This window comes from Hypanus sabinus, chromosome 29 (assembly GCF_030144855.1).
Source record: "Hypanus sabinus isolate sHypSab1 chromosome 29, sHypSab1.hap1, whole genome shotgun sequence".
Lineage (NCBI taxonomy): Eukaryota > Metazoa > Chordata > Chondrichthyes > Myliobatiformes > Dasyatidae > Hypanus > Hypanus sabinus.
The window spans coordinates 29092911-29118071 of record NC_082734.1 but is presented as its reverse complement, the minus strand read 5'-3'; the positions used below and the strand labels follow the sequence as shown (position 1 = coordinate 29118071).

General features: G+C 41.0%; 1 protein-coding gene across 1 annotated transcript in view; it reads left to right on the top strand.

Annotated features, from left to right (window-relative positions):
• Positions 1-23991, top strand: part of LOC132382796 (guanylate-binding protein 1-like) — a 28544-nt gene extending 4553 nt beyond the window's left edge. The window contains exons 2-7 of the mRNA XM_059953257.1: positions 13160-13393; positions 13879-14006; positions 14571-14680; positions 20728-20915; positions 21536-21781; positions 23699-23991. Of these exons, the coding sequence (XP_059809240.1) occupies positions 13183-13393; positions 13879-14006; positions 14571-14680; positions 20728-20915; positions 21536-21781; positions 23699-23991 (1176 nt within the window). The 5' untranslated portion in view covers positions 13160-13182. The remainder of the gene's footprint in view (positions 1-13159; positions 13394-13878; positions 14007-14570; positions 14681-20727; positions 20916-21535; positions 21782-23698) is intronic.
• The last annotated feature ends 1170 nt before the right edge of the window (positions 23992-25161 follow it).

Sequence of the window (25161 nt, the reverse complement as noted above, 5' to 3'; positions counted from 1 at the left end):
CGGTATTACTTTACTCACGCACCAAAGCCAAAACACTATTACTAACAGGATACAGTACCTTTGCAGAAAACAGCTTAAATAAAAATACCTCACAGCATAGCAGCAGAAATCTTTTTTTTTAAATAAACTTTTTTATTGAGTTTTCAAATAATTACAGAAATATAAGAAAATATATGAAAAAAATATATACCCTACCCCCTCCCCTTAACCCCTCTCCCCTAACATCCCTATATAAAAAAGAAAGAAAGAAAACAAAAAAAGAAGAAAAGAAAGAAAGAATGCTCGGAAATCGGAAAATCACCACATGCTCCATGAAGTTCGTAATAACTTTAGTATATATATTTATTTGTTTCCCCAAATAACCAATTAATTCATCTTTGGAGCACCTATATATTTAATCCTGTCTTTTGTAAATACGGGCGCCAAATTTTCAAAAATGTTTCATATTTATCTCTTAAATTGTAAATAATTTTTTCAAGTGGAATACAGCCATAAATTTCCTTCCTCCAACGATCTATATTTAAGTATGTATGCGATTTCCATGTAACTGCAATAGCCTTTTTGGCTACTACCAATGCAATTTTTATAAATTCTTTCTGATATTTATTCAATTTGGGTTTCGGTTTTATCCCTTCAATATCGCCTAGTAAAAATAATGTTGGATTATGTGGAAGTTGTGTTCCAATAAAACTTTTAAATTTGTCCAAAAAGATTGAATTTTAGAACAAGACCAAGTAGAATGTAAAAAAGTACCGATTTCTTGGTTACATCGGAAACACTGATCAGATAAATTTGGGTGTTATTTATTTATTTTTTTGTGGTGTCATATATAATTGATGTAAAAAATTACATTGTACTAATCTTAACCAGACATTTATTGTATTTGTCATACATAGTCTTGACCACTTTGTTTCTTCAATTTTAATATTCAAATCACTTTCCCATTTTTGTCTTGACTTACGGACTCCTTGTTTAATTGCCTGTTTTTGAATCAAGTTATACATACATGAGATAATTTTTTAATCTTTCCTTTTTGAATTAAAGTTTCTATTTCATTAGATTTCGGCAATAACATTGTTTGACCTAATTTTTCTCTTAAATAAGCTCTTAGTTGGAAGTAACAAAAAAGAGTATTGTTTGATACTATATATTTTTTCTTTATTTGAGCAAATGACATTAATATACCGCCTTCAAAACAATCTCCTATATATCTAATCCCTTTTTGAAACCAATTATATAAAAGTTGATTATCCATTGTAAAAGGAATAAGTCTATTTTGAATTAAAGATCTCTTTGCTAATAAGGATTTTTTTGTCCCATCATCAACATTTATCTTATTCCATAAGTCAATCAAATGTTTTAATATAGGAGATTCTTTCTTTTCCCGTATCCATTTAGATTCGCATTTATATATAAAATCTTCTGGTGTATTTTCTCCGATTTTATCTAATTCTATTCTAAACCATACCGGTCTATCTTTCTCAAAAAAAGGTGTAATAAATCAATAAGTTGGTTTGCTTTATAATAATTCTTCAAATTTGTAAGTTGTAACCCTCCTAGATCAAATTTCCATGTCAATTTTTCCAACGATATTCTTGACATCTTACCTTTCCAAAGAAACTTCCTCACATATTTGTTTAACTCTTGAAAAAACTTCTGAGGTAGTTGTATTGGTAGTGATTGAAATAAGTATTGTAGTCTAGAGAATATATTCATTTTTATGGTATTTACTCTACCTACTAATGTTATTGGTAATACCATCCATTTATCAAGATCTTCTTGAATTTTTTTCAGTAATGGTAAGTAATTTAATTTATATAAGTTCTTTATATCATTATCAACTCTTATACCTAAATATTTTATACCATTTGTCGGCCATCTAAATTGAATTAATCGACATTGACTATAATCTCCTTTAGTAAGAGGTAAAATTTCACTTTTATCCCAATTTATTTTATGACTTGATATTTTCCCATATTCTTCTAATCTATAGGATAATTTACGTAACGTGTGCAATGGGTTTGTTAAATAAAGCAGAACATCATCAGCAAATAAGTTAATCTTGTATTCTTCCTGATTAACTCTAAAACCTTTAATATCTGGGTCCATTCTAATTAATTCAGCTAATGGTTCTATCGCCAACATGAATAAAGCAGGTGATAATGGACAACCTTGCCTAGTTGACCTTTTCAGCTGAAGTGGTGTTGAAATTTGACCATTTGTCACAACTTTAGCTTTGGGATTAGTATTTTAGGTTTTAATCCATTTTATAAAAGATACTCCTAATCCATATTTTTCCAATACTTTAAATAAAAAATCCCATTCCAATCTATCAATTGCTTGTTCTGCATCCAAAGCAACTGCCACACTCATTTCCTCCCTCTTTTGTGCCAAATGAATTTTACTAAATAACCGAGTTACATTATCTGCCGATTGTCTATTTTTAATAAATCCTGTTTGATCCATATGTACTAATTTTGGTAAGTATTTAGATAATCTGTTAAATAAGATTTTTGCTATTATTTTATAATCAGTATTTAATAAAGAAATAGATCTATATGATGCTGGCTTTAAAAGATCTCTATCTTTTTTTCGCAATACTATTAAAATAGCTGTCGAAAAAGATTCTGGAAGTTTATGCGTTCTTTCCGCTTGATGTATTAACTCAATAAAAGGAGGAATTAATAAATCTTTAAACTTTTTATAAAATTCAGGCAGAAAACCATCTTCTCCTGGAGATTTATTACTTTGAAGTGATCCTAAAGCTTCTTTGACCTCTTTCAATGTAAAAGGCATAACTAATCCCTTCTGTTCTTCCGTATTTAATTTTGGAAGAGTTATTTGTGATAAAAATCTTTCTATCTTGACATTATCATTTTGTGATTCTGATTCATACAACTCAGAATAAAAATTCTTAAAAATTTCATTAATTTCTAAAGGTTTATAAGTAATTTTATTTACTCTTGTTCGAATTGCATTTATTGTTTTAGAAGTCTGGTCTGTTTTTAACTGCCATGCAAGGACCTTATGTGATTTTTCACCAGTTCATAATATCTCTATTTAGTTCTCATAATTGCTTTTTCTGTTCGATATGTCTGGAGTGTATTTTATTGTACCTTCATTGCTTCCCACAATATGAATTTATCATCAACTGAATGTGAATTTGTATCTAAAAAGAACTGAATCTGCTTTTTCATAAAATCACAAAAATCTTGACGTTTTAGTAACATTGAATTAAATCTCCATCTATAAATTGATTCCTCTTTATCTGTCATTATCAAAGGAGAATGATCCGACAATATTCTCGCTTTATATTCCACATTTTTCACTCTATCTTGAATATTCATTGATAATAGGAAAACATCTATCCTTGAATATGTTTTATGTGTATTTGAATAAAATGCATAATCTCTTTCTTTTGGATTAATTCTTCTCCATATATCAATCAAGTTTAAGTCTTTCATCAATGATAGAGTTAATTTTACTACTTTTGATTTTGTGACAACCTTTATTGATCTATCGAAAACTGGATCTAGACAAAAGTTAAAATCTCCACCTATTAATATTTTGTCAGTGCGTTAGCCAAATTCAAAAAGACCTCTTGTATAAATTTTACATCATTTTCATTTGGTGCATAAATATTCATAAGAGTCCATAGTTCTGAAAAAAATTGACAATGTATAATTACATATCTCCCTGCTGAATCAATTAATATGTTTTGTATTTTAATTGGTAAATTTTTATTAACCAAAATTGCAACTCCTCTCGCCTTTGAATTAAATGAAGCTGCAATAAAATTTCTAACCCAGTCTCTTTTTAATTTCTGATGTTCTTTGTCTGTTAAATGTAAAAAAGCTATATCTGTTTTCATTTTTTTAATGTATGTTAAAATTCTTTTTCTTTTTACCGGTCCATTAAGCACATTAACATTAAAGCTTAAAATATTCAGTAAATTAGTCATTATTTTTAGTTATGTTACTCCAATCTATAACAATACCTAATCTTTCAACGTTCTTGGTATCTTGGGAAATCTTTTTAAAATTCTCCATGTTGCTATGTGTGTCCCTACCGATCATCCAGGCAGAAAGATAGAAGAAAAATAGAGTATAAAGAAAAAAACAAAATACACCCCTACTAATGTTGTGAAAACAAAGAACACATTACCCCCCTCTGTTGTACGGGTCATGGCAATCACCATGATTACACATGTGAATCCCGCAGTAACCGATCCAAAGCTCCCCAGCCCCCCCGCAACATAAAAAAGTATATATATATATGAAAAAAGAAACACTATTCTCAATTAGTATTTCTAAAATTTTGCTTTTCTCCCCTGTATCATCCTTAAATGTCCATCACTTCCATTCACTGTCTCTATCTTCATCTTTAATCTGTTACATTTGGAAGTCTCTATGTGTAATTAGCAAACAAATGGAAGTTTTTGTGCAAAGTCCTCCGCTTCTCGATAATTGGTAAAAAATCTTCTTTTCCCCTCCTCCAGAAAAATTATCAGCATTGCTGGGTGACGCATTATAAATTTATAACCCTTTTCCCATAAAACTCTTTTTGTTGGGTTAAATTCCTTCTTTCTCTTCAGAAGGTTATAACTTATATCAGGATAAAAAAGAACTGCCTTCCCTGCTATCATCAATGGCCCGTTTCTCTTTTTGGCACATTGGGCAGCTGCCTTCAGGATCTTTTCTTTATCTTGGTATCTTAAGCATCTTATCAAAATTGATCATGGCTTTTGATCAGCTTGAGATGTTGACCTTAAGGCTCTATGAGCCCTTTCAATCTCAATTAGAGTTTCTCCTTTCATTTCCAATTTCTCAGGGATACATTTTTGAAAAAAAAAACTTATTGGATCTTCTCCTTCTATATCTTCTTTAAGACCAACAATTTTAATATTGTTTTGTCTACTAAAATGTTCAAGCTTATCAATTTTTTCCATAAATTGTTTTCTTTCTGATGTCCAGGCAGCAGTATCATTTTCAATTTTATTCATTCTTTCAACTATGTCTTCCGTTGTAGTTTCCAAATCTATAATTCTCTTTTCCACTTTCCTTTTTGTCATTTTATCAAGCAACATCTCCATATTTGTCATTCTTCTTTTGATTACTTTTAATGCACTTAATTTATGCATTATTTGCATCAAAGTCTTTTCTATTTTTCCAGAAAGACTTTTACCTCCATCTTCGTCTGGTTTTTCCAGAGAATCTGACTCTCGCTCAGATTCACTTTCACTTTCGGTTTCAGTCGTAACTGGGATTTGTCATTCTGTTGCTCCCGTTTGCGCATGCTCCTTCCTTCACGCTTGCGCAGTTTTCGTTGATATTTTTTCTTTAGAAATGGTCGATGTTGTCGGAGTTTCCTGTTCTGTATCGCCGGTGGTATAATGTACCTGAACCCGCGGTTCATTGGCAGAATTAGGCCTTGATTCTGTTCCAACTCGCGTTGCCTTCACGGTAGTAGTTTGCTTCATCTTCTGTTTGTGAGGCATAACTTGAAACAATCCGGAGTAGTTTATAAGTAACTTTTAGAAAGTATTGACTAACTTTTCTTCACTTAAACATTAATTTATTGATTTTTTACGGGAGAGCTGGGTTCTCGCGTCTCGATCCTACGTCATCACGTGACGTTCCCCAGCAGCAGAAATCTTAACCAGGGCATTACAATTGAATAGATTAGCATTATATTCTTCAGAATTTAGAAGATTTGAAAGAAGTTCACAAAATCTGCAGTGTTTTTTCCACTGAGGTTTGGGTGGGACGATAACCAGAGGATATGGTTTAAGAGTGAAAGGCGAGTTTTCAAGAAAACATAAGGGGAAGTTGCTACACTCAGAGGTCGTGAGAGTGCAGAATGGGCTACCAGCACATGCAGTACATGCAAACTCAATTTTAACATTTACCAGAAGTTTGGTTTGGTACATTGATAGTAGGGATATGGAGTGTTATAGTCCTGGTGCAGGTTGATAGGAGTATCCAGTTTAAATGCTTTCGGTATGGATTAGAAGAGCCTGCTTCTGTGCAGTACTTCTCTATGACTGTATAACTGGAAACACTCAAACAGCAATTCAGTATATATTTAGCAACAGGTAAAACCTGAGGGGTGGAGGAAAAATTGTAAGTGTCTATCTACACATAATTTTTGAAGATGTCTTGGGCATCTACAACAACTTTCAAATTGATGAGACAAACTTTAAATTGGACTCTCTGATGACAAAATGTAAGGGTATTTTGGCCCAATTTAAAAAGTCATGTTTGAGTGATGCATGTTCTTCTCCTGTGAAAAGAAACATGGTGTTAGATTTGACAAATACTTAGCTGTGCTTCATACATTGAGGTAGTCTTGTGAGTTTGGAGACTGCAGAGGCTCTCTGGTCAGGCACAAAGAAGTTTGTGGAATCCCAGATAATGGGCTCAGAGAAAGCAATTGATATTCATGCCATCAGGATGGAGGGTACCCAGATGAAATGTAAGCATTCACTCCTCCACCCTGAGGGTGCCCTCATCTTTGCACAAGAGCAGATCATGGATAGATTTGTCAGAACACGAATGGGAATTGGAAAGTATCACATCTGGCGGATGGTGAGGTGCTCAATGAAGATATCAGCAAATTTACTATGATTCTCACCAGCTGAGCGGAGTCACCATTGGGAGCACTGGACAGAATATACAAACACTGCAGAGTTGCAGATGACATGTTGCCTCACCTGGAAGGACAGTTTGTGGCCCTGAATGGAAGTGAGGGTGGAGGTTATGGGCAGGTGTGGCACTTGGGCCACATTCTGGGAGAAATGTGTTGAGGGAAATTGCTTGTGAGGGAAGAATAGACAAGGGAATCAAAGAGAGAGTGATCACTGCAGAAGGTGAAGAGGAGAAGGTAAAGGTATGTTTAGTAGTAACATCCCTCTGAGGATAGCAGAGGTTGCAGTGTATAATGTGCTGGATACTTTGGTTGATGGGTTTCAATGCAAGGACGAGGGGAACTCTATCACTGTTAGGGTGGTGGGAAGATAGGGTGAGTTTGGATAAATGTGTAATGGAGATGTGGGTAAGGGCAGCATCAACAATAAAGGGAATGAAACTCCAATCTTAAAAGAAGGAGGACATCTCTGATGTCCTGGAATGGAAAGCCACATACTGGGAACCGATGAGGCAGAGGGAAAGAAACTGAGAAAAGGGAATGGTATTTTTAAAAGAGGTATAGAATATAGAAGAGTACTGCACAGAAACAGGCTCTTCAGCTGACAATGTTCTGCTGAACCAGCTAAAAATCAAATCAAAAACACCCAAACACTAATCCCTCGTACCTACACCATGTCTATATCCCTCTATCTTCCTTCCATCCACATGCTTATCTAAATGTCTCTTAAAAGTCACTAATGTATTTGCCTTTCCCACCATACTAGTCATCCACCACACTCAGTAACAAACCTACCCCCACTATATCCTCTGAACCTACCCCCCTCACCTTCAATGCATGCCCTCTTATGTCAACTTTGTCTATTTTATATATGCCTCTTATATTCATATTAACTTCTTTCAGATTTCCTCTCTGCCTCCGATGCTCCAGAGAAAGCAACCCAAGATTATCAGCTTGTCCTGATAGTGCATGCTCTCTAAACAGGCAGCATCCTGGTAAACCTTTTCTGCACCCTCTCCAAATTCTCAACATCTTTTCTGTAGTGTGGTAATCAGAACTTAATGCAATACTCCAGATATGGCCTCACCAGAGTCTTATAAAGTTTCAACACAATCTTTTGACTTTTGAACTCAGTGCCCCGACTAATAAAAGCAAGCATTCATTAAGCCTTTTTAACCACCATACTGATCTGTGTAGCTACTTTGAAGGAATTATGAACTTGGATCCCGAGATCACTCTACTCAGCAGCACCATTAAGGATCTTGCCCTTAACACTAAACTGTCTCCTTGCATTTGCCCTACCAAGGTCCAACACCTTACATTTTCCTTGGTTAGACTCCATCTGCCATTTGCCTGCCCATATCTGCAACTGATCTATGCTGTACTCTATTCTTTGCCAGTGTGCTACACTATCCACAACTCTGCCAATCTTGGTATCATCTGCAAATTTACTAACCCACCCAACTACACTTTAATACATCACAAACAGCCCAGGTACCAGCACAGATCCCTGTGGAACACCACTAATTACAGACCTCCAGCTTGAATAAGTCCCTTCAACCATTACCCTCTGTCTCTAATATGCAAGCCAGTTCTGAATCCAAAAGGCCAATTTGCTGTGGACCCATGTCTCTTAATTTTCTAGATAGACTTACATGAGGGACCTTGTCAAATGCCTTACCAAAATCTATGAAGACATCATCCACTTCCCTCTCCTTATCAATCTCTCTTGTCACCATGAAAAAAAAATCAGTTGTTTTTGAAAACACAACCTGCATTACACAAAGCCATGCTGGCTGCCTCTAAGAAGGGAAAATCTGCAGTTACTGGGAATCCAAGAAACACACACAAAAATGCTGGAGGAACTCAGCAGGCCAGGCAACATCTATGGAAAAAAGCACAGTCAATGTTTCAGGCTGAGACCCCTCAGCAGGACCGAAGAAAAAAAAAAGATGAGGAGTAAATTTGTAAGGTGGTGGAGGGAAGAGAGAAACAAAACTGGTGAGTAAAACCAGGAAGGGGAGGGATGAAGTAAATATCTGGGGAGTTGATTGGCGAAAGAAATAGTGGGGTGAAGAAGGAGGAGTCTGATAGGTGAGGATAGAAGGCTATGGAATGAAGAAAATGGGGGTAGGGGTAGGAGCACCAGAGGGAGGCAATCAGTATGCAAGGAGATAGGGTGAAGGAAAGAAAAGGGGATAGGAAATGGTAAAGTGGGGGTGGGGTGCATTACTGGAAGTCTGAAATTGAAAAATTGATGTTCACGCCATGAGGTTGGAGACTACCTATACAAGGTGTTGTTCCTGCAATGCAAGTGTTTCCTCACGACAGTGGAGCAGGCCAAGGATGGACATATCAGAATGGGAATGAAAAGTGGGATTAACATGGGTGGCTACCGGGAGATCCCACTTCTGGTAGGTGCTCAGCAAAATGGTCTCCATATCTACATCGGGCTATCCATTTTAATTCCACTTCCCACTCCTATATGTCTATCCATGGCCTCCTCTGTTGTTGCGATGAGGCCACACTTAGGTTGGAGTAACAACACTTGTATAGTTTAACCTCCAACCTGATGGCATGAACATTAATTTCTCAAGCTTCTGGTAATGCTCCCACCTATGTCTTCTCCTTCACCAGATCCCAACCCCTTCTCCCTCTCTCACCTTATCTCCTTGCCTGCCCATCACTTCCCTCTTGCGCTCCTCCCCCCTTTCCTTTCATCCATGGCCTTCTATACTCACCTATCAGAATTCCCATTCTCCAGCCTTGTAACACTTACACCAATCAACTTCCCAGCTCTTTATTTCATCCCTCCTGCTCCCAGTTTCACCTATCACCTTGTGTTTCTTTCTCCCCTCCCACACCTTTTAAATCTATTCCTCATCTTTTTTTTCAATCCTGCCAAATGGTCTTGGCCTGAAACATTAACTGTATATTTTTTTTCCATAGATGCTGCCTGGCCTGCTGAGAACCTCCAGCATTTTCTGTATGTTGCCTGGCTCTCTCTAATTATGCCATGAGTTTCCAAATGCTCATATATCCTATCCTAAAGAATTTTCTCCAGGAATTTCCCTACAACTGACATGAGACTCACTGGTCTAGTTCCCAGGATTTTCCTTTGTTCCCTTCTTAAATAGAGGTATAATATTAGCCACTCACCAGTTCTCCAGGATCTCACCTGTGGCTAGAGATGACATGAAGATACTGGTCAATGCCCAGCAATCTCGCCTCTTGCCTCCTTCAATGACCTGTAGTAAATCCCATCAGATTCTGGGACTTACCACCTTAATGCTCATTCAGAGACCCAACACTTCCACCCCCATGAACTCTAAACACCCTAACATATTTATGTACCCAGCTCTGGTCTCCTAGTCCTCTGTGTGCTTTTCCTTGGTAAATATTGAAGTAAAATACTCATTAAGTACCTCACTTACATTCTCTGCATCCAAGCATGATATTGGTTCCCCTCCAGTTCAGGTGAAACACATTCCTCTTGTACAAGCCACTCCCTCCCTAGAAAATGTTCTAATGATCTAAGAACTTGAAACCCTGTCCCCTGCACCATCTCATTGATCCATCCTATTACCCCATTCCTATCTGATCTCGGCATGACACCACTGGTAATCTGGAGATCAGTACCTTGGAGATCCTTCTCTTCAACCTCTTTCCTAACTATATATACTTACTAAACAGGATCTCTTTCCATTTTCTGCTGCTATCAATGAGGTGAATATCCACCATGACCTCTGGCTGTTCAACTTCTCCCATGACAATATCCTGCAGTCGCTCCAATACATGCTGGACCCTAGCAGCCTAGGGTACACACAATCCTGGTGTCTCTCTTTTGGCCACAGAATCTCCTTTCTGACCCCTAGCTAATGAGTCGCCAATCACTACCACACTACCTGACTTTAATGTCAGCTGTTTATCTTTTCCATAGATGCTGCTTAGCCTGCTGAGTTCCTCCAGCATTTTAGGTGTGTTGTTTTGGTTACCAGCCTCTGCAGATTTTTTTTCTTGCCTTTAAAGCCAAAGCCTTTCCACTCTATCTCTGGCACACTCCAAAATTAGCCACTCTGCTTGACCCGATATTCATTTATTTGCAGCTGAGTTTAGGCCTCTGACGCCAATACTTAGTATGCCTGTGAAGCCAAAAAAGACCGGCCTTACCCAAATCTTCTCCTTCTATACTCCCCCTCCCAACTTCTGTAGGGCTCTGACAGTGAAACTCACTGCACCTGAGCTACTGAAAAAGTAGAGTCGAGAATCAGTAGGTTTACAACAGATGTTAGTTGTCAATTTCTCTCCAGAAATGGAGACAGAGAGAGCAAGAAAGTGAAGGGAGGTGACAGAGATGGACCAAGTGAATTTAAATGTACGGTGGAAGTTAGAGGCAATATTGACAAACTTGATGAGCTCAGCATGGGTGCACGAAGCTGCACCAACACAGTCATCAATGTAGTGAACGAAGAGTTGGGGAGTAAAACTGGGCAAGGTTTCAAACATCAGCTGTTCTACATAGCCGACAAAGAGGCAGACATAGCTTGGGCCCATGCAAGCCCCCATAATTACCCCTTCGCTTTAGAGAAAGTGGGCATTCACAGTTCAAAGTAAGTGTATTATCAGTGTACATAGATGTCACCACATACAAACCTGAGATTTCTTTCCTCCAGGCATTCTTAGCAAATCTATAAAACAGTAACTGTACAGGAATCATCATATTTTTTTGGTATTGTCCGAGAAATGAGATACATAAACTATCGTTATATACAGATGATTTACTATTGTATATTTCTAATTCTGAGGATTCCATTCCTGCAGTTTTATCTTTGTTGGCTCAGTTTAGTAATTTTTCGGGTTACAAACTGAACCTTAATAAGAGCGAACTATTTCCACTAAATACGCACATCCCAATATATGGACATTTACCTTTTAAATGGGTTACTGACTGTTTTATATATTCAGGGATCTTTATTTATCATTAATATTAATTAACATTACAATTAATATTAATGATATTAATCATTAAATTAATATTCAAACCAGTTGAGATAATATCTAAGGTATCTTCCCAATATTTTTTAGAGCGGAACATGACCAAAACATATGAGTTAAAGAAGCAGTCTCAGAATGACTTCTACTTGGTCATTCTGCAGCGGGCTTTGAGGCCTTCCTGGTGAGGGATAGACCTAGTATTGACAGAGTCTCCAGCTTGAACATGTATGGAACTGGAAGCCACTTGTTTCCTACCTACTGGAGTATGAGAGTTTCTGGAAAGTGGTGGGGAGTTCACAAAACATGTTCTCAGGTCTGCCTACAGTAGCTTCCCGGTCGGCAAATGTGGTTTGCAGACAGTTGTACTCTGCTGAGTTCATAATGGCTCATTTGTGATGTAACAAGGGACCTATGGATCGTTAACCCAAGTACAGAGTAAGGTCCAGCATTAATTCAGACTCAAAATGAACAAGATGATACAAATAAATTCCAAAGGCAAAATCATAAACAGTAGTACTAGAAATGGAGCTCCAATGATTGAGTACTGAGTGCTCAGCACAAGGCCTTTAAGTAAAGTCTTTCCATGAAGGAATGTGGCTGGCAACACTTGGCAGTCTGAGTATCTAAAGGACAGTGGCTGATAAACATACTCTGGAGAATTGGAGAGCTGGATCTTGGATGCCTGGTGCTGTTCAGTCACGACCATGACAGTATCACAGCAGATTCCTTGGAGTGAGTTCTTTGTGGTGTTATGTTATACAACAATAGACTCCCGGGGCTGAGCTACAGGCTGAGACATAATCCAGGGGTCTGCAGTTTTCTATATAGAGAATAAATAGATCTCTGGGTGTGCTTTAGAGGGTTGGATCATGCGGATAGTTAGAGGCTTTAACCCAGGGCTGAAATGGATAGCACGAGAGGGCATAGTTTGAAGGTGCTCGGAAGTTGGTACAGAGGAGATGTCAGGGGTAAGTTTTTTTATGCAGAGCGTAGTGAATGCATGGAATGGGCTAATTGCAGTGAAAGTTGAAACAATAGAGTCTTTTAAGGGAATTCTGGATAGGTTAATGGAGCTTAGAAAAGTAGAGGGCTATGGGTAAGCCTAGATAGTTCTAAGGTTTGAACATGTTCGGCACAGTTTTGTGGGCCAAATGGCCTGTATTGTGCTGCAGGTTTTCTATGTTTCTATCAATCTAATGCAGGGATTTGGGGAGATTATATGTTGAATTACAGATTCTTAGGATTAAGTTATAGGCCATAACCTATTCCAGATATTCGGAGGGAGTATAAATAGAATAACACATCCCCAGTAGAGATTTAGATGCTGGGTTACAATCCATGCTGTCAGGGATTGGTATATACCGTAGGTAACAGATCCCACTGAGTAAAATTTAAGTTTAGGATCTACTCCTGTGACTCATGATTGAGATGTAGTTGTTTTGATGATGTGCTCTGTGTTTTCTCTGTTCTGTTTACTGTCATTCAATCAGTGTGTGACTCCCTTACTCTGAATTTGTAGACATTTCGGGAAAGCACTGCCAGATGTCAGTAACTGAGGGCCCAGCTGCCACCAAACAGAAGATGGAGAAACCCTTGCAGCTGGTTTACAACATAGATGAGAAGCTGGTACTTAACCCAAATGCTCTGAAGGTCCTCCAGTCCATCGACGATCCAATGGTTGTTGTGGCTGTGGTTGGTGCTGCACGTACAGGGAAGTCCTATCTCCTGAACTGTCTCGCGGGAGAAAAGAATGGTAATGGCAGTGGCTGTAAACTTCCACCTCTACCCTCTGACCTCTGTTTACTATCTATCTTGCAGAAATAATCCTGAGACCTGGGACACACAGAGCACACTTGCATTGTCAAGCAGTCAGTAGTGGGAGATGAGCTAGAGACATCCGTTGGTGTCACATTGGTGTTCCAATCACTGTTTTGCGAAATGGATCTAGAGAGACCTGGGGAATTTACACTGCATGCCAGCTTCATATCTCGGATGCAGAGAGCACACTAGTCTCGTTAATGGCGACCAAAATTACTTGCTGTAAAACTAACCATCAATTTTTCTTTTACAGGAATTCTACATGAGAACGATTTTAATCTTCTCAAGCTTCCATCAATTCTGCCCGAACCCTATTCCTCACTCAAAAACCTGTATATCTTTGGGTTATGGAAGACCATAGATCCACTTATTTTCTTGCAAATTTTACCTCTCTGTCTCTCTATCTCTCTCCCTCTGCAGTATTCTCAGTAGATTCAACTGTCCAGTCTCACACTAAAGGAATCTGGATGTGGTTTCGAACCCTCCCTCAGAGACCCAATGAGGTCCTCCTGTTGTTGGACACCGAGGGTCTGGGAGATCCTGAGAAGGTCAGTCCCTCCCTCTCAACTATCTCCCTCCTCAGAGCAGTGGTTTAATTACCAAATGTGTAACTCACAGACAGAGGAAAGATCCACAGACCAGAGTTCAAATCCCACCACAGGCAGCGTGGATGTTTAAATGCTGTTTACAATCTCAATTTAAAGTAAAAATTAATTAATTTGTTAATTAATTAACATTGTCATCACAGCGTCATGCTGACCTTCAGGGAGGAACTCTGCCATATTTTCCATTGGAATTGTATGTGATACAAGACCATTACCCATCCCAAGCTTCCTATCCTACTCACACCAATTCCCATTCCCATCATCCCATATGAAAAGGATGTTAAGGTACCATGACAGTATGCTCTCCCCCAGCACTGGCTGAGTAAGGCTTCCCTTGGCCATTCACCGGCCACTGGTGGCATTGACAGGAAGGATGCTGTGGGTGGAAGCCTCACCCACCAACCTCTGTAAACACTGAGCAAGAAATGACCAGAAATGGGATGCTTATCTATTAGACTGATCTCTGATCAAGGACTTTCACTAACTGGTTTTCGGTCCAACCTGCAGGGAGACATCCACAATGATCATTCCATCTATTCACTGGCGGTCCTTCTGAGCAGCATCTTCATTTACAATGGTCAAAAAAACATCGACCAGCGATCCCTGCAAGACCTACAGTATCCTTCACTGGTGTCTCCCAGTCCTTCTATTTCAGAGTGATATCTGTACAGTCACCAATGTCTCTCGGGAATATCTGCACGGTGATTGATGTCTCTCAGTCCCACTCTGTTGGGGAGAGATTGTACACTGACCAGTTAATCCCAGCCCCTGTCTCTCTCAGAGGGTGTCCCTTACTTTTGGCATATATCTGTACACTGGCCATTGTCTCTCAATGATAGGGTCATTGAGTTATATAGCAGGTAAAGCATCCCTTCGGCCATGCTTGTCCATGCCAACTAAAATCCATTCTCAAGCTGATCCCATTTTCCTGCATGTTCCCATATCCTGTTGAATTCTTGTCATCTTCATACCTGTCCACATACTCCTGTTTGAGTACTGTTGGGGGGGGGGGGGGCGACAGCCTACCTGGGGAAGCAACAGTGGCTGTGCCTCTGGCAGAGTCTAGCCCTGTGGCTCAGAAGGGTAGAGAAAGGAAAGAAAGGTATTAGTGATAGGGGACTCTATAATTAGGAAGGGTCAGACAGGCAATTCTGTGGACGCAGGAACGAAACTCCAATGGTAGTTTGCCTCCCAGGTACCAGTACCCGGGATATTTCAGATTGCGACCACAATATCCTGCAGTGATATCACGACAGCCAGAGATCATGGTACTTATTGGTACCAATGACATAGATAGGAAAAGGGTAGAGGTCCTGAAAACAGACTACAGGGAGTTAGGAAGGAAGTTGAGAAACTGGACCGCAAAGATAGTAATCTTGGGATTACTGCCTTTGCCATGTGACAGTGAATATAGGAATAGAATGTGGTGGAGGATAAACATGTGGCTGAGGGTTTGGAACAGGGGGCAGAGATTCAGATTTCTGGATGATTGGGACCTCTTTTGAGGAAAGTATAACCTGTACAAAAAGGATGGGTTGCCCTTGAATCCCAGTGGGACCAATATCCTGGTGGGGAGGTTTGCTGAAGCTACTGGGGAAAGTTTAAACCAGAATTGTTGGGGGGGGGGGTGGAAACCAGACTGAAGAGACTGGGGAAGAGGTGGCTGGCTCACAAATAGACAAAGCGAGGAGAGGAATAGGCAAGTGATAGAGAAGGGACGCAAGGTGTATTGTGAACAAAACAGATGAGCATCGAGCATGGATCAGTACTTGGAGCTACGATGTGGTGGCCATTACAGAGACTTGAATGGCTCAGGAACAGGAACAGTTACTCCAAGTACAGGGTTTTAGATGTCTCAAAAAGGATAGGGAGGGAGGCAAAACAGTGGCAGGTGGGGCATGGCACTGTTGATCAGAGATAGTGTCATGGCCATGGAGAGATTGGAGTCTTGGTGGGTGGAGATTAGCAACAGGAAGGGGGTCAATAACTTTATTGGCTGTTTTTTATTGGCCGCCCAGTAGTAACAGGGATATCTAGGAGCAGATTAGGAAACAGATCCTGGAAAGGTATAATAATAACAGACTTGTCATGATGGGAGATTGCATCTCCCTAGATCAAGGGGTTTAGATGGGCTGGAGTCTGTCAGGTGTGTTCAGGAAGGTTTTTTGACACAATATGTAGATAAGCCTGCAAGAGGAGAGACTGTACTTGAATTTGTACTGGGATATGAACCTGGTCAGCTGTCACATCTCTCAGTGGGCAAGCATTTTGGAGATAGTGATCATAATTCTATCTCCTTTACCATAGCATTGGAGAGAGATAGGAATAGACAAGTTAGGAAAGTGTTTAATTGGAGTAAAGGCAATTATGAGGCTATCAGGCAGGAAATTGGAAACCTGAACTGGGAACAGATGTTCTCTGGGAAAAGTACATAAGAAATGCGGCAAATGTTCAGGGTATATTTATGAGGAGTTCTGCATAGCTATGGTCCAATGAGATAGGGAAGTTGTGAAGGTACAGGAACCGTGGTGTACAAAAGCTGTAATCAATCTAGTCAAGAAGAAAAGAAAAGCTTACAAAAGGTTCGAAGAGCTAGGTAATGTTAGATATCTGGGAGATTATAAGGCTAACAGGAAGGAGATTAAGAAGGAAATTAGGTGAGCCAGAAGGGACCATGAGAAGGCTGTGGCGGGCAGGAATAAGGACAACTTCAAGGCATTCTATGAATATGTGAAGAACAAGTGAATAAGATGTGAAAGAAGTGACAGTGGGAAAGTGTGTATGGAACTGGAGAACTGGAGAAAACAGCAGAGGTATGTAATCAGTAATTTACTTCAGTATTCATTGATGTTGAGAGGCATTGATTGTATGGGTAGTCAGAGGCTTTTTCTCAGGGCTGAAATGGTTGCCACAAGAGGACAAAGGTTTAAGGTGCTGGGGAGTAGGTACAGAGGAGATGTCAGGGGTAAATTTTTTACTCAGAGTGGTGAGTGCATGGAATGGGCTGCCGGCAGCAGTGGTGGAGGCGGATATGATAGGGTCTTTTAAGAGACTCCTGGATAGGTACATGGAGCTTAGAAAAATAGAGGGCTATGGGTAAGCCTAGTAATTTCTAAGGTAGGGACATGTTCGGCACAACTTTGTGGGCCGAAGGGCCTGTATTGTGCTGTAGGTTTTCTATGATCCTATGTTTCTATTCACTATGGAAAAGGATCTTAGTGGTTGTAGTGATGCCTTGCAGCAGACTGAAAAGCTTGAGCATGTAGATATTAAGAAAGAGGATGTGCTGGGGCTTTTGGAAAGCATCAAATTGGATAAGTCACTGGGACCAGATGAGGGGTACTCCAAGCTACTGTGGGAGGTGAGCGAGGAGACTTCTGAGCCTCTGGCGATGATCTTTGCATTATCAATGGGGATAGGAGAGGTTCTGGAGGATTAGAGGGTTGTGGATGTTGTTCCTTTATTCAAGAAAGGGAGTAGATATAGCCCAGGAAATTATAGACCAGTGAGTCTTAATTCAGTGATTGGTAAATTGATGGAGAAGATCCTGAGAGGCAGGATTTATGAACATTTTGAGAGATATAATATGATTAGGAATAGTCAGCATGGCTTTGACAAGGGAAGGTCGTGCCTGAATGAATTTTTTGAGGATGTGACTGGACACATTGATGAAGGAAGAGCAGTAGATGTAGTGCATATGGATTTCAGCATATAAGGTACCCCATGCAAGGCTTCTTGAAAAAGTAAGGACACATGGGATCCAAAGGGACATTGCTTTGTGGATCCAGAACTGGCTTGCCCATAGAAGGGAATGAATGGTTGTAGACAGGCCATATTTTGCATGGATGTCAGTGACCAGTGGTCTTCCTCGGGGATCTGTTCTGGGACCCTTACTCTTTGTGATTTTTATAAATTACCTGGATGCGGAAGTGGAGGGATGGGTTAGTAAATTTGCTGATGACACAAAGGTTGGAGATGTTGTGGTTAGTGTGGAGGGCTGTCAGAGCAGGACACTGATAGGATTGAAAACAGGGCTGAGAAGTGGCAGATGGAGTTCAACCCAGAAAAGTGCGAAGTGGTTCATTTCGGTAGGTCCAATATGATGGCAGTACATAGTATTAATGGTAAGACACTTGGCAGTATGGAGATTCAGATGGATCTTAGGGTCCGAGTGCATAGGACTCTCAAAGCAGCTGTGCAGGTTGACTCTGTGGTTAAGAAGGAATACAGTGTATCAACCTTCATCAATTGTGGAATTGAATTTAGGAGCCGAGAGGTAATGTTGCAGCTATATAGGTCCCAGGTCAGACCCCAATTGGAGTACTGTGCACAGTTCTGGTTGCCTCACTACAGGAAGGATGTGGAATCCATGGAAAGGATGCAGAAGCAATTTACAAGGACGTTGCCTGGATTGGGGTGCATGTCTTATGAAAACAGGTTGAATGAACTCAGCCTTTTCTTCTTGGAGTGACGGAGGATGAGAGCTGACCTGATAGAGGTGTATAAGATAATGAGAGGCATTGATTGTGTGGATAGTCAGAGACTTTGTCCCAGGGCTGAAATGGTTGCCACAAGAGGACACGGGTTTAAGGTGCTGGGGAGTAGGCACAGAGATGTCAGGGCTAAGTATTTTACGCAGAAAGTGGTGAGTGCGTGGAATGGGATGCCAGCAACAGTGGTTGCCTCGGATATGATAGGGTCATTTAAGAGACTTTTGGATAGGTGCATGGAGCTTTGAAAAGTAGAAGGCTATGTGTAAGCCTAGTAATTTCAAAGGTCGGGACATATTCGGCACAACTTTGTGGGCCGAAGGACCTGTATTATGCTGTAGGTTTTCTATATTTCTAAATGTGTCTCATGTACGTGCCTCACCCACTTCTTCTGCTGGCTGGGTAAATATAATCACCACCCTTTGTGAATAAAAAATTGACAACTCAGATTCTTATTAATCCTTTCAGTCTAACCATAATACTCTAGCCTGTAGTTTTCATTTCCAGAACCTTGCAATCAAAGATCACTGACCCTATCAATGCCCATCATGATTTTGTTTTTACAGCCCAATCACCCCTCAATCTTCTATGCGCCAAAGAATAACGGCAAAGATGTCTAACCTCTCAGTTCCATGAATGATTTCTTGCTCTCTTTCTGGTTTAATCACATCCTTGCTATCACCGCATGACCAGAACTGTACACATTACTCCAAGTGTGACCACACCTTTGTATATGCTTTGTATAACTTTACTGTAACCAGCCACTTCAAACTAAGAGCCCTAACTGATGAAGACCAGCTTATGAAAAACTTTCTTCACACCTTCAATCTCCCTACTTCTGATTCCCCTTTAAGGGAACCAAGCACCTCCTCACCGAGGTCCTTCTGTTGCAGAAAGGTACCAAGACCATTGCTTTCAAAAGTCCTTCAATGATTAATCCTTCCAAAATGTAACTCTACATACTTATCTGAATTCCTTTTGGAATTCCTGAGCCCAGGTGCCCAGCTGATCAGGATCCTATTGCATTTACTGGTACTCTTTTTCACTTTGACAGTGAAATAATGCTTGAGAACTGTGCCTATCTCCTGCAGTTCCACAATTACATTTCCATCTTGCTCTTTCAGGGGCCTGGCTTGCCGCCATGTTACTCTTTTTTCATTAATATATTTTGAAAGTCACCAGGAGTTTTCCTTAATTTTCTTAACTAATGTCACTTTATTCTTCATTTCACCCTCCAAATTTCCATCTTGAGTTTACACTGGATTCCTCTATATCTGTTCAATGATTCACTTGATTCCAACTGCATACATCTGAATCATGACATGTCCCGTTTTCTTTACCAAAGTTACAATATTTTTTGACATCTTGAGTTCTCTACTACCTGCAGCTTTTGCCTTTTACTCATCGTGACCCTCACCCTCAGGAAGAAATCCTCACAAATGACATGTGTCTCTTAGTCACCCTCTTTCTGAGGGGGAGATCTGTACACTGAGCAGTGTCGCAAACACGAGGAAATCTGCAGATGCTGGAAATTCAAGCAACACACACAAAATGCTGGTGGAACGCAGCAGGCCAGGCAGCATCTATAGGAAGAAGCACCGTTGTCGTTTAGGGCCAAGACCCTTCGTCAGGACTAACTGAAAGAAAAGATAGTAAGAGATAGGGATTTCCCTTCTCCAGCTATGTATCCCTTTTGCCAATCACTTTTCCAGCTCTTAGCCTCACCCCACCCCCTCCAGTCTTCTCCTATCATTTTGCATTTCCCTCTTACTATCTTTTCTTTCAGTTAGTCCTGACGAAGGGTGTCAGCCCGAAACGTCGACAGTGCTTCTTCCTATAGATGCTGCCTGGTCTGTTGTGTTCCACCAGCATTTTGTGTGTGTTGACTGACTAGTGTCTCTCAGTCTGTCTCTCTCAGTGAGATATCTCCTTAATGACAGGTGTCCTTAGTTACACTCTATCTGAGGGAGAGATCTTTGCACTGACCAGTGTCTCTCAGTCCCTCTCTCTGAAGGGCGGACACGTACTCTAATATGCCTCTGTCTCTCTTTCAGCTGTACATTGACTAGTGCCTCTCAGTGTTTCTGCCTCCGGGACAGATCTGTACAGTGACTGACATTCCTCACCATTTTCCTGCCAACCATTCATTCCTTTATCCTTGATGTTGCTCCCAGTTTTGTGACTGAACTGTCGAAGCGGATCCAGATGAAGTCCCAGCCTGACGACTCTGACAGTTGGGATTTTGTCCGTTTCTTCCCTGAATTTGTCTGGCTGATTCGTGATATGACTCTGAAAATGACGATTGATGGAATACCTGTGACTCCAAATGAGTACCTAGAATACAGTCTGAAATTGAAGAACAGTCAGTATACAGCAGTATCCGTCTCTGGGGAGATAGGGCAAACTTGGAAAGGGGCCAGAGAAGGGAGGGAGCACTGAAGTCAGTGTGTGAAAGGGTGGTGGAGGAAGGGGCAAACTTTTACCTTTGAGAATCTGTGCGCACACTCTCCAGGGGCTCCAAACCCATTGACCTCTCTTATTCTCCACTTCCTCTGCATTTCCCTGTCCTGTTCATATTCACATTTCCTCACAATTCTCTGCAAAGACTTAATACCAATGTACACCGTCCTCTGGTTTGATGGTATAAATGCAGCATTTCCACCAAGCTGACATCTCAGCTGATTGGCAGGGTGCCACTCTCCTACATACACACCCCTCTCAATCAATATGACCCTCAACTACCCTGTGCAACACCAATGTCACATCATTCCCCTCCATGGCCCAACTACAATGCACTTGATGCCCCTCCCACACATTCTGTTCCTTACCAACACATCTTGCAAACTGCTTCCCCTCTGTTTCCTTCCTGTCCTTCCCCTATTCCTCCCCACAGCCCTGGGGGTAACAGTTGCCATGTTGGGAATGGGAGAACAGACTCAGTAAGGGTGATTCCTGCCTGATTCCTGGTTCTTTTTTTCACAGGTGAGATCAGAAAGCAGGACAAGGAATATAATGAACTCCGCAGGTGTATCCGCAATCATTTTCCCTCACGTTGCTGCTTTGCATTTCCCTTTCCCACACACCCAAATAATGTTGGGCAGCTCCAGGAATTGGAGGACAAGGATCTGGATGAGGGTTTTGTCAAGGAGCGGAAAAACCTCAACAATTACATTCACAACCACACAAAAGTCAAGAGGGTTGTTGGGGGTCACCTGGTCACGGGCAGGAGTGAGTAAATCGGCAAAACCTCACCACCTCTCTTCAGTATAACACACTAACCTGGCATGAGAAAATATGTTGATGCTGGAAATCTGAAGCAACACACGCAAAATGCTGAGGGTACTCAGCAAGCCAGGCAACATCTATGGAAAAGAATAAACAGTTGATATTTCATGCCAATACCCTTTATCAAGACTGGAAAGGAAGGGGATAAATCAGAATAAGAAGATGAGGGTGGGGGCAAGAGGAAAAAGTACAAGTTGGAAATCGGAAGAAGGGGAGGGGTGAAGAAAGGAGCTGGGAAGTCGATTGGTGAGAGATGAAGGCAGGGAAAGGGGGAATCTGATAGGAGAGAACTGAAGATCAGGAAAGAAGGGGAAGGGTTTGGAGCACAACATGGAGGTGATGGGCAGGTGAGAAGAGAAGGTGTGAGCAGGAAACAATAATGGGGAATGGTGAAGGAGATGTTGGGGGGCAAAATTACTGGAGTTCAAGAAATTGATGTTCATGCTATCATGTTAAGCACCTTTACCCCATCTGCCACAACAACCGGGATTTCCTTGTGGCCACCTATTTCAATCCCATTTCATTCCAACATGTCTGTCCGTGGCCTCTTTTGCCATGATGAGGCCAGGGTATAAACTCTCTGGGTAGTCTCCAACCTGATGAACATCAATTTCTCAAACTACTTACCTGCCCATCACTTTCTTCTGTTGCTTCTTCCCTTCCCTTTCTTCCATGAGCTTCAGTCATCTCCTGTCACATCCCCCCCCACCCCCACCACTGACTCCAGCTCTTTATCACATTCACTGGAAGTAAAGACTTCCCAGTTCTTTACTTCAACCCCCTTCTCCTCTCCCGGTTTCATCTCTCACCTGCCACTTTGGACTTCTTCCTCTCACTCCCCCACCTTCTTATCCTGATTCCTCCTCTTCCTTTCCAGCCCCAGTGAAGAGTCTTGGCCTGAAATACTCAGTTGGAATGGGAATATACTATCAGAGTACATGGGAATGTGGACAGTAGGATTGAATGCGAAGGGATTTAGATGCCTTTGGAACTGTGTACAAGAGAAGTGAACGGGAAGCGGCTGAGATCCCATTGGAAATGTGTACATTGGAAGTGAATGGGATGGGTTTGGAATTCCATTGGAAATGAGTGGGACAGTGTGGGATATCAGCAAGTGTGTTCAGGGTAAGATGAATGAAAAGAGATGGAGTTCACTACGAGTGAATGGGGAGGTGTTGGGTCCCATTGTGAATATGAATTGTGGGATTGAATCGGAAGGGTTGGATTCCCATTGGGAGTGTGGACTGTGGGATTGAATGGGAAAGTGGTGAGATCACGTTGGCAGTATGAATGATAGGACAGCATGAGAACCGGCTGGGTAGCCTCCAACCTGATGGCATGAACATTGACTTGTCTAACTTCCGTTAATGCCACTCCTCCCCTTATTACCCTATCTCTGACATATTTAATTGTTTTTTTCTTTTTTTCTCTCTCTGCCCATCACCCTGCCTGTTCTCCATCTCCCTCTGGTGTACCCCCCCACTTTCTTTCTCCCGAGGCCTCCGGTCCCATGATCCTTTCCCTTCTCCAGCTCTGTATCACTTTCGCCAATCACCTTTCCAGCTCTTGGCTTCATCCCACCCCCTCCGGTCTTCTCCTATCATTTCGCCTTTCCCCCTCCACCCACTACTTTTAAATCTCTTAGTATCTTTCCTTTCAGTTAGTCCTGACAAAAGGTCTCGGCCTGAAATGTCGACAGTGCTTCTCCTTATAGATGCTGTCTTGCCTGCTATGTTCCACCAGCATTTTGTGTGTGTTGGCTGTGAATGATAATGGGTTGGGTATGTTGATATATGGAGAGTGGGGATTAAGGTTGTGATCAGATCTCCAGGTACTGACCTCCAAAAATATCCCACACAGGATTTGTTGAATTGGCCAAGGTGTACGTGGGCATGATGGCGGATGGGGTCCTACCATGTGTGGAGAGCAGTGTCGCCAGAGTAGTGGAGGTGGAAAATAAAGCAGCAGCAGATGACGCCCTGAAATTCTATGATGATTCAATGAAAGAATTCTCAGAATCTAATTGTTATTCTGTGAGAAAACTCATAGAACTATACAATAAGAGGAGTTTAGAGGCATTCGATATGTTCCAGAAAAGATCTATGAACAACAACAGTGACAAACACATCAAACAGCTGGAGGTGAGCTTCTAATCTTCAGTGATTACCTGCTATCTGATCTCTGAAAAACAGTCCCTGGATCCAACCCTTACAGACATAGACTGAGAGACAGAGAGCAAAGACATCATCATGAACATGAGGGAGTGAGACACTGGACAGTATATTTCACTCCCTGAGTGAGAGTGGTGGAGAGTCACTGGTCTGTATACAGGTCCCTCCCAATTAGTGTACAGATCTCTCCCTGAGAGAGAGAGTGACTCAGAGATATTGTTAGTGTACAGATCTCTTACTGAGAGAGATGGACTGAGAGACAGTGATCAGAGTACAAATCTCTCCCTGAGAAATGAGGAACTCAGAGATACAGTTAGTGTGCAGATCATCTCTTTGAGAGACAGCAACTCAGAGATATAGTTGGCATGCAGATATACCCTTAAGAGCGAGGCACTGAGAGACACTGGTCAGTGTAAAACACTTTCTTTCCTAGTTTACTGTCCAGCTTTCCATCACTTCCAGGAGAAGATGAGTTCTACCTACAATGCTGTCATGGTCAACATGAAGAAAAGGTCACAAGCGGAATGTGAGACACTTCTAAAAAAAGTAATGTCATCAATTAAAGAAAACCTGACATCTGGACATTACCAGATACCTGGTGGTTTCCAGGAGCTTCAGAAGGATCTTGATAAGGCCATCAAGGAGTATAAAGGAAAGACTAGAAATGAGATGGAGGTGTGTTCAATATTTTACATATAGGCATTTACTTTTCAATTCTCATATCTTTTGCTTCCTCTGCCTTGTATGGATTCATAAAATTCCCCTCTCTACCTCCTTCCATTCACCCAACAAAGGTGAATTTGACTTCCTCTCTCCATAACATCTGGAATGGGATCAACTGGGTGGAGTGCGTTTATGATTGGGAAACCAGTAATGGTGGATTCTTGGAGGAGTTACATTTGGTGAGGATTGTTTATGATGGGGGTAGTGCCTGTGGGGCTGTGGCAGTAGTAGGTGGGGTTTTTCGTTAATGGGAGTAGTTCCTATGGGATCATGGCAGAAGCTTCAATCAGTGTGGTTTGTCAGTGATGGTGGTAAGTGCTTGTGGGACAATGGGAGGGGATTCTATGGGTGGAGTACATGATAGGGAGATGTTCATGGGATGTGGGAGGGAAATCAATGGTTGGACAATCAGTAATGGGGCAGAGTATC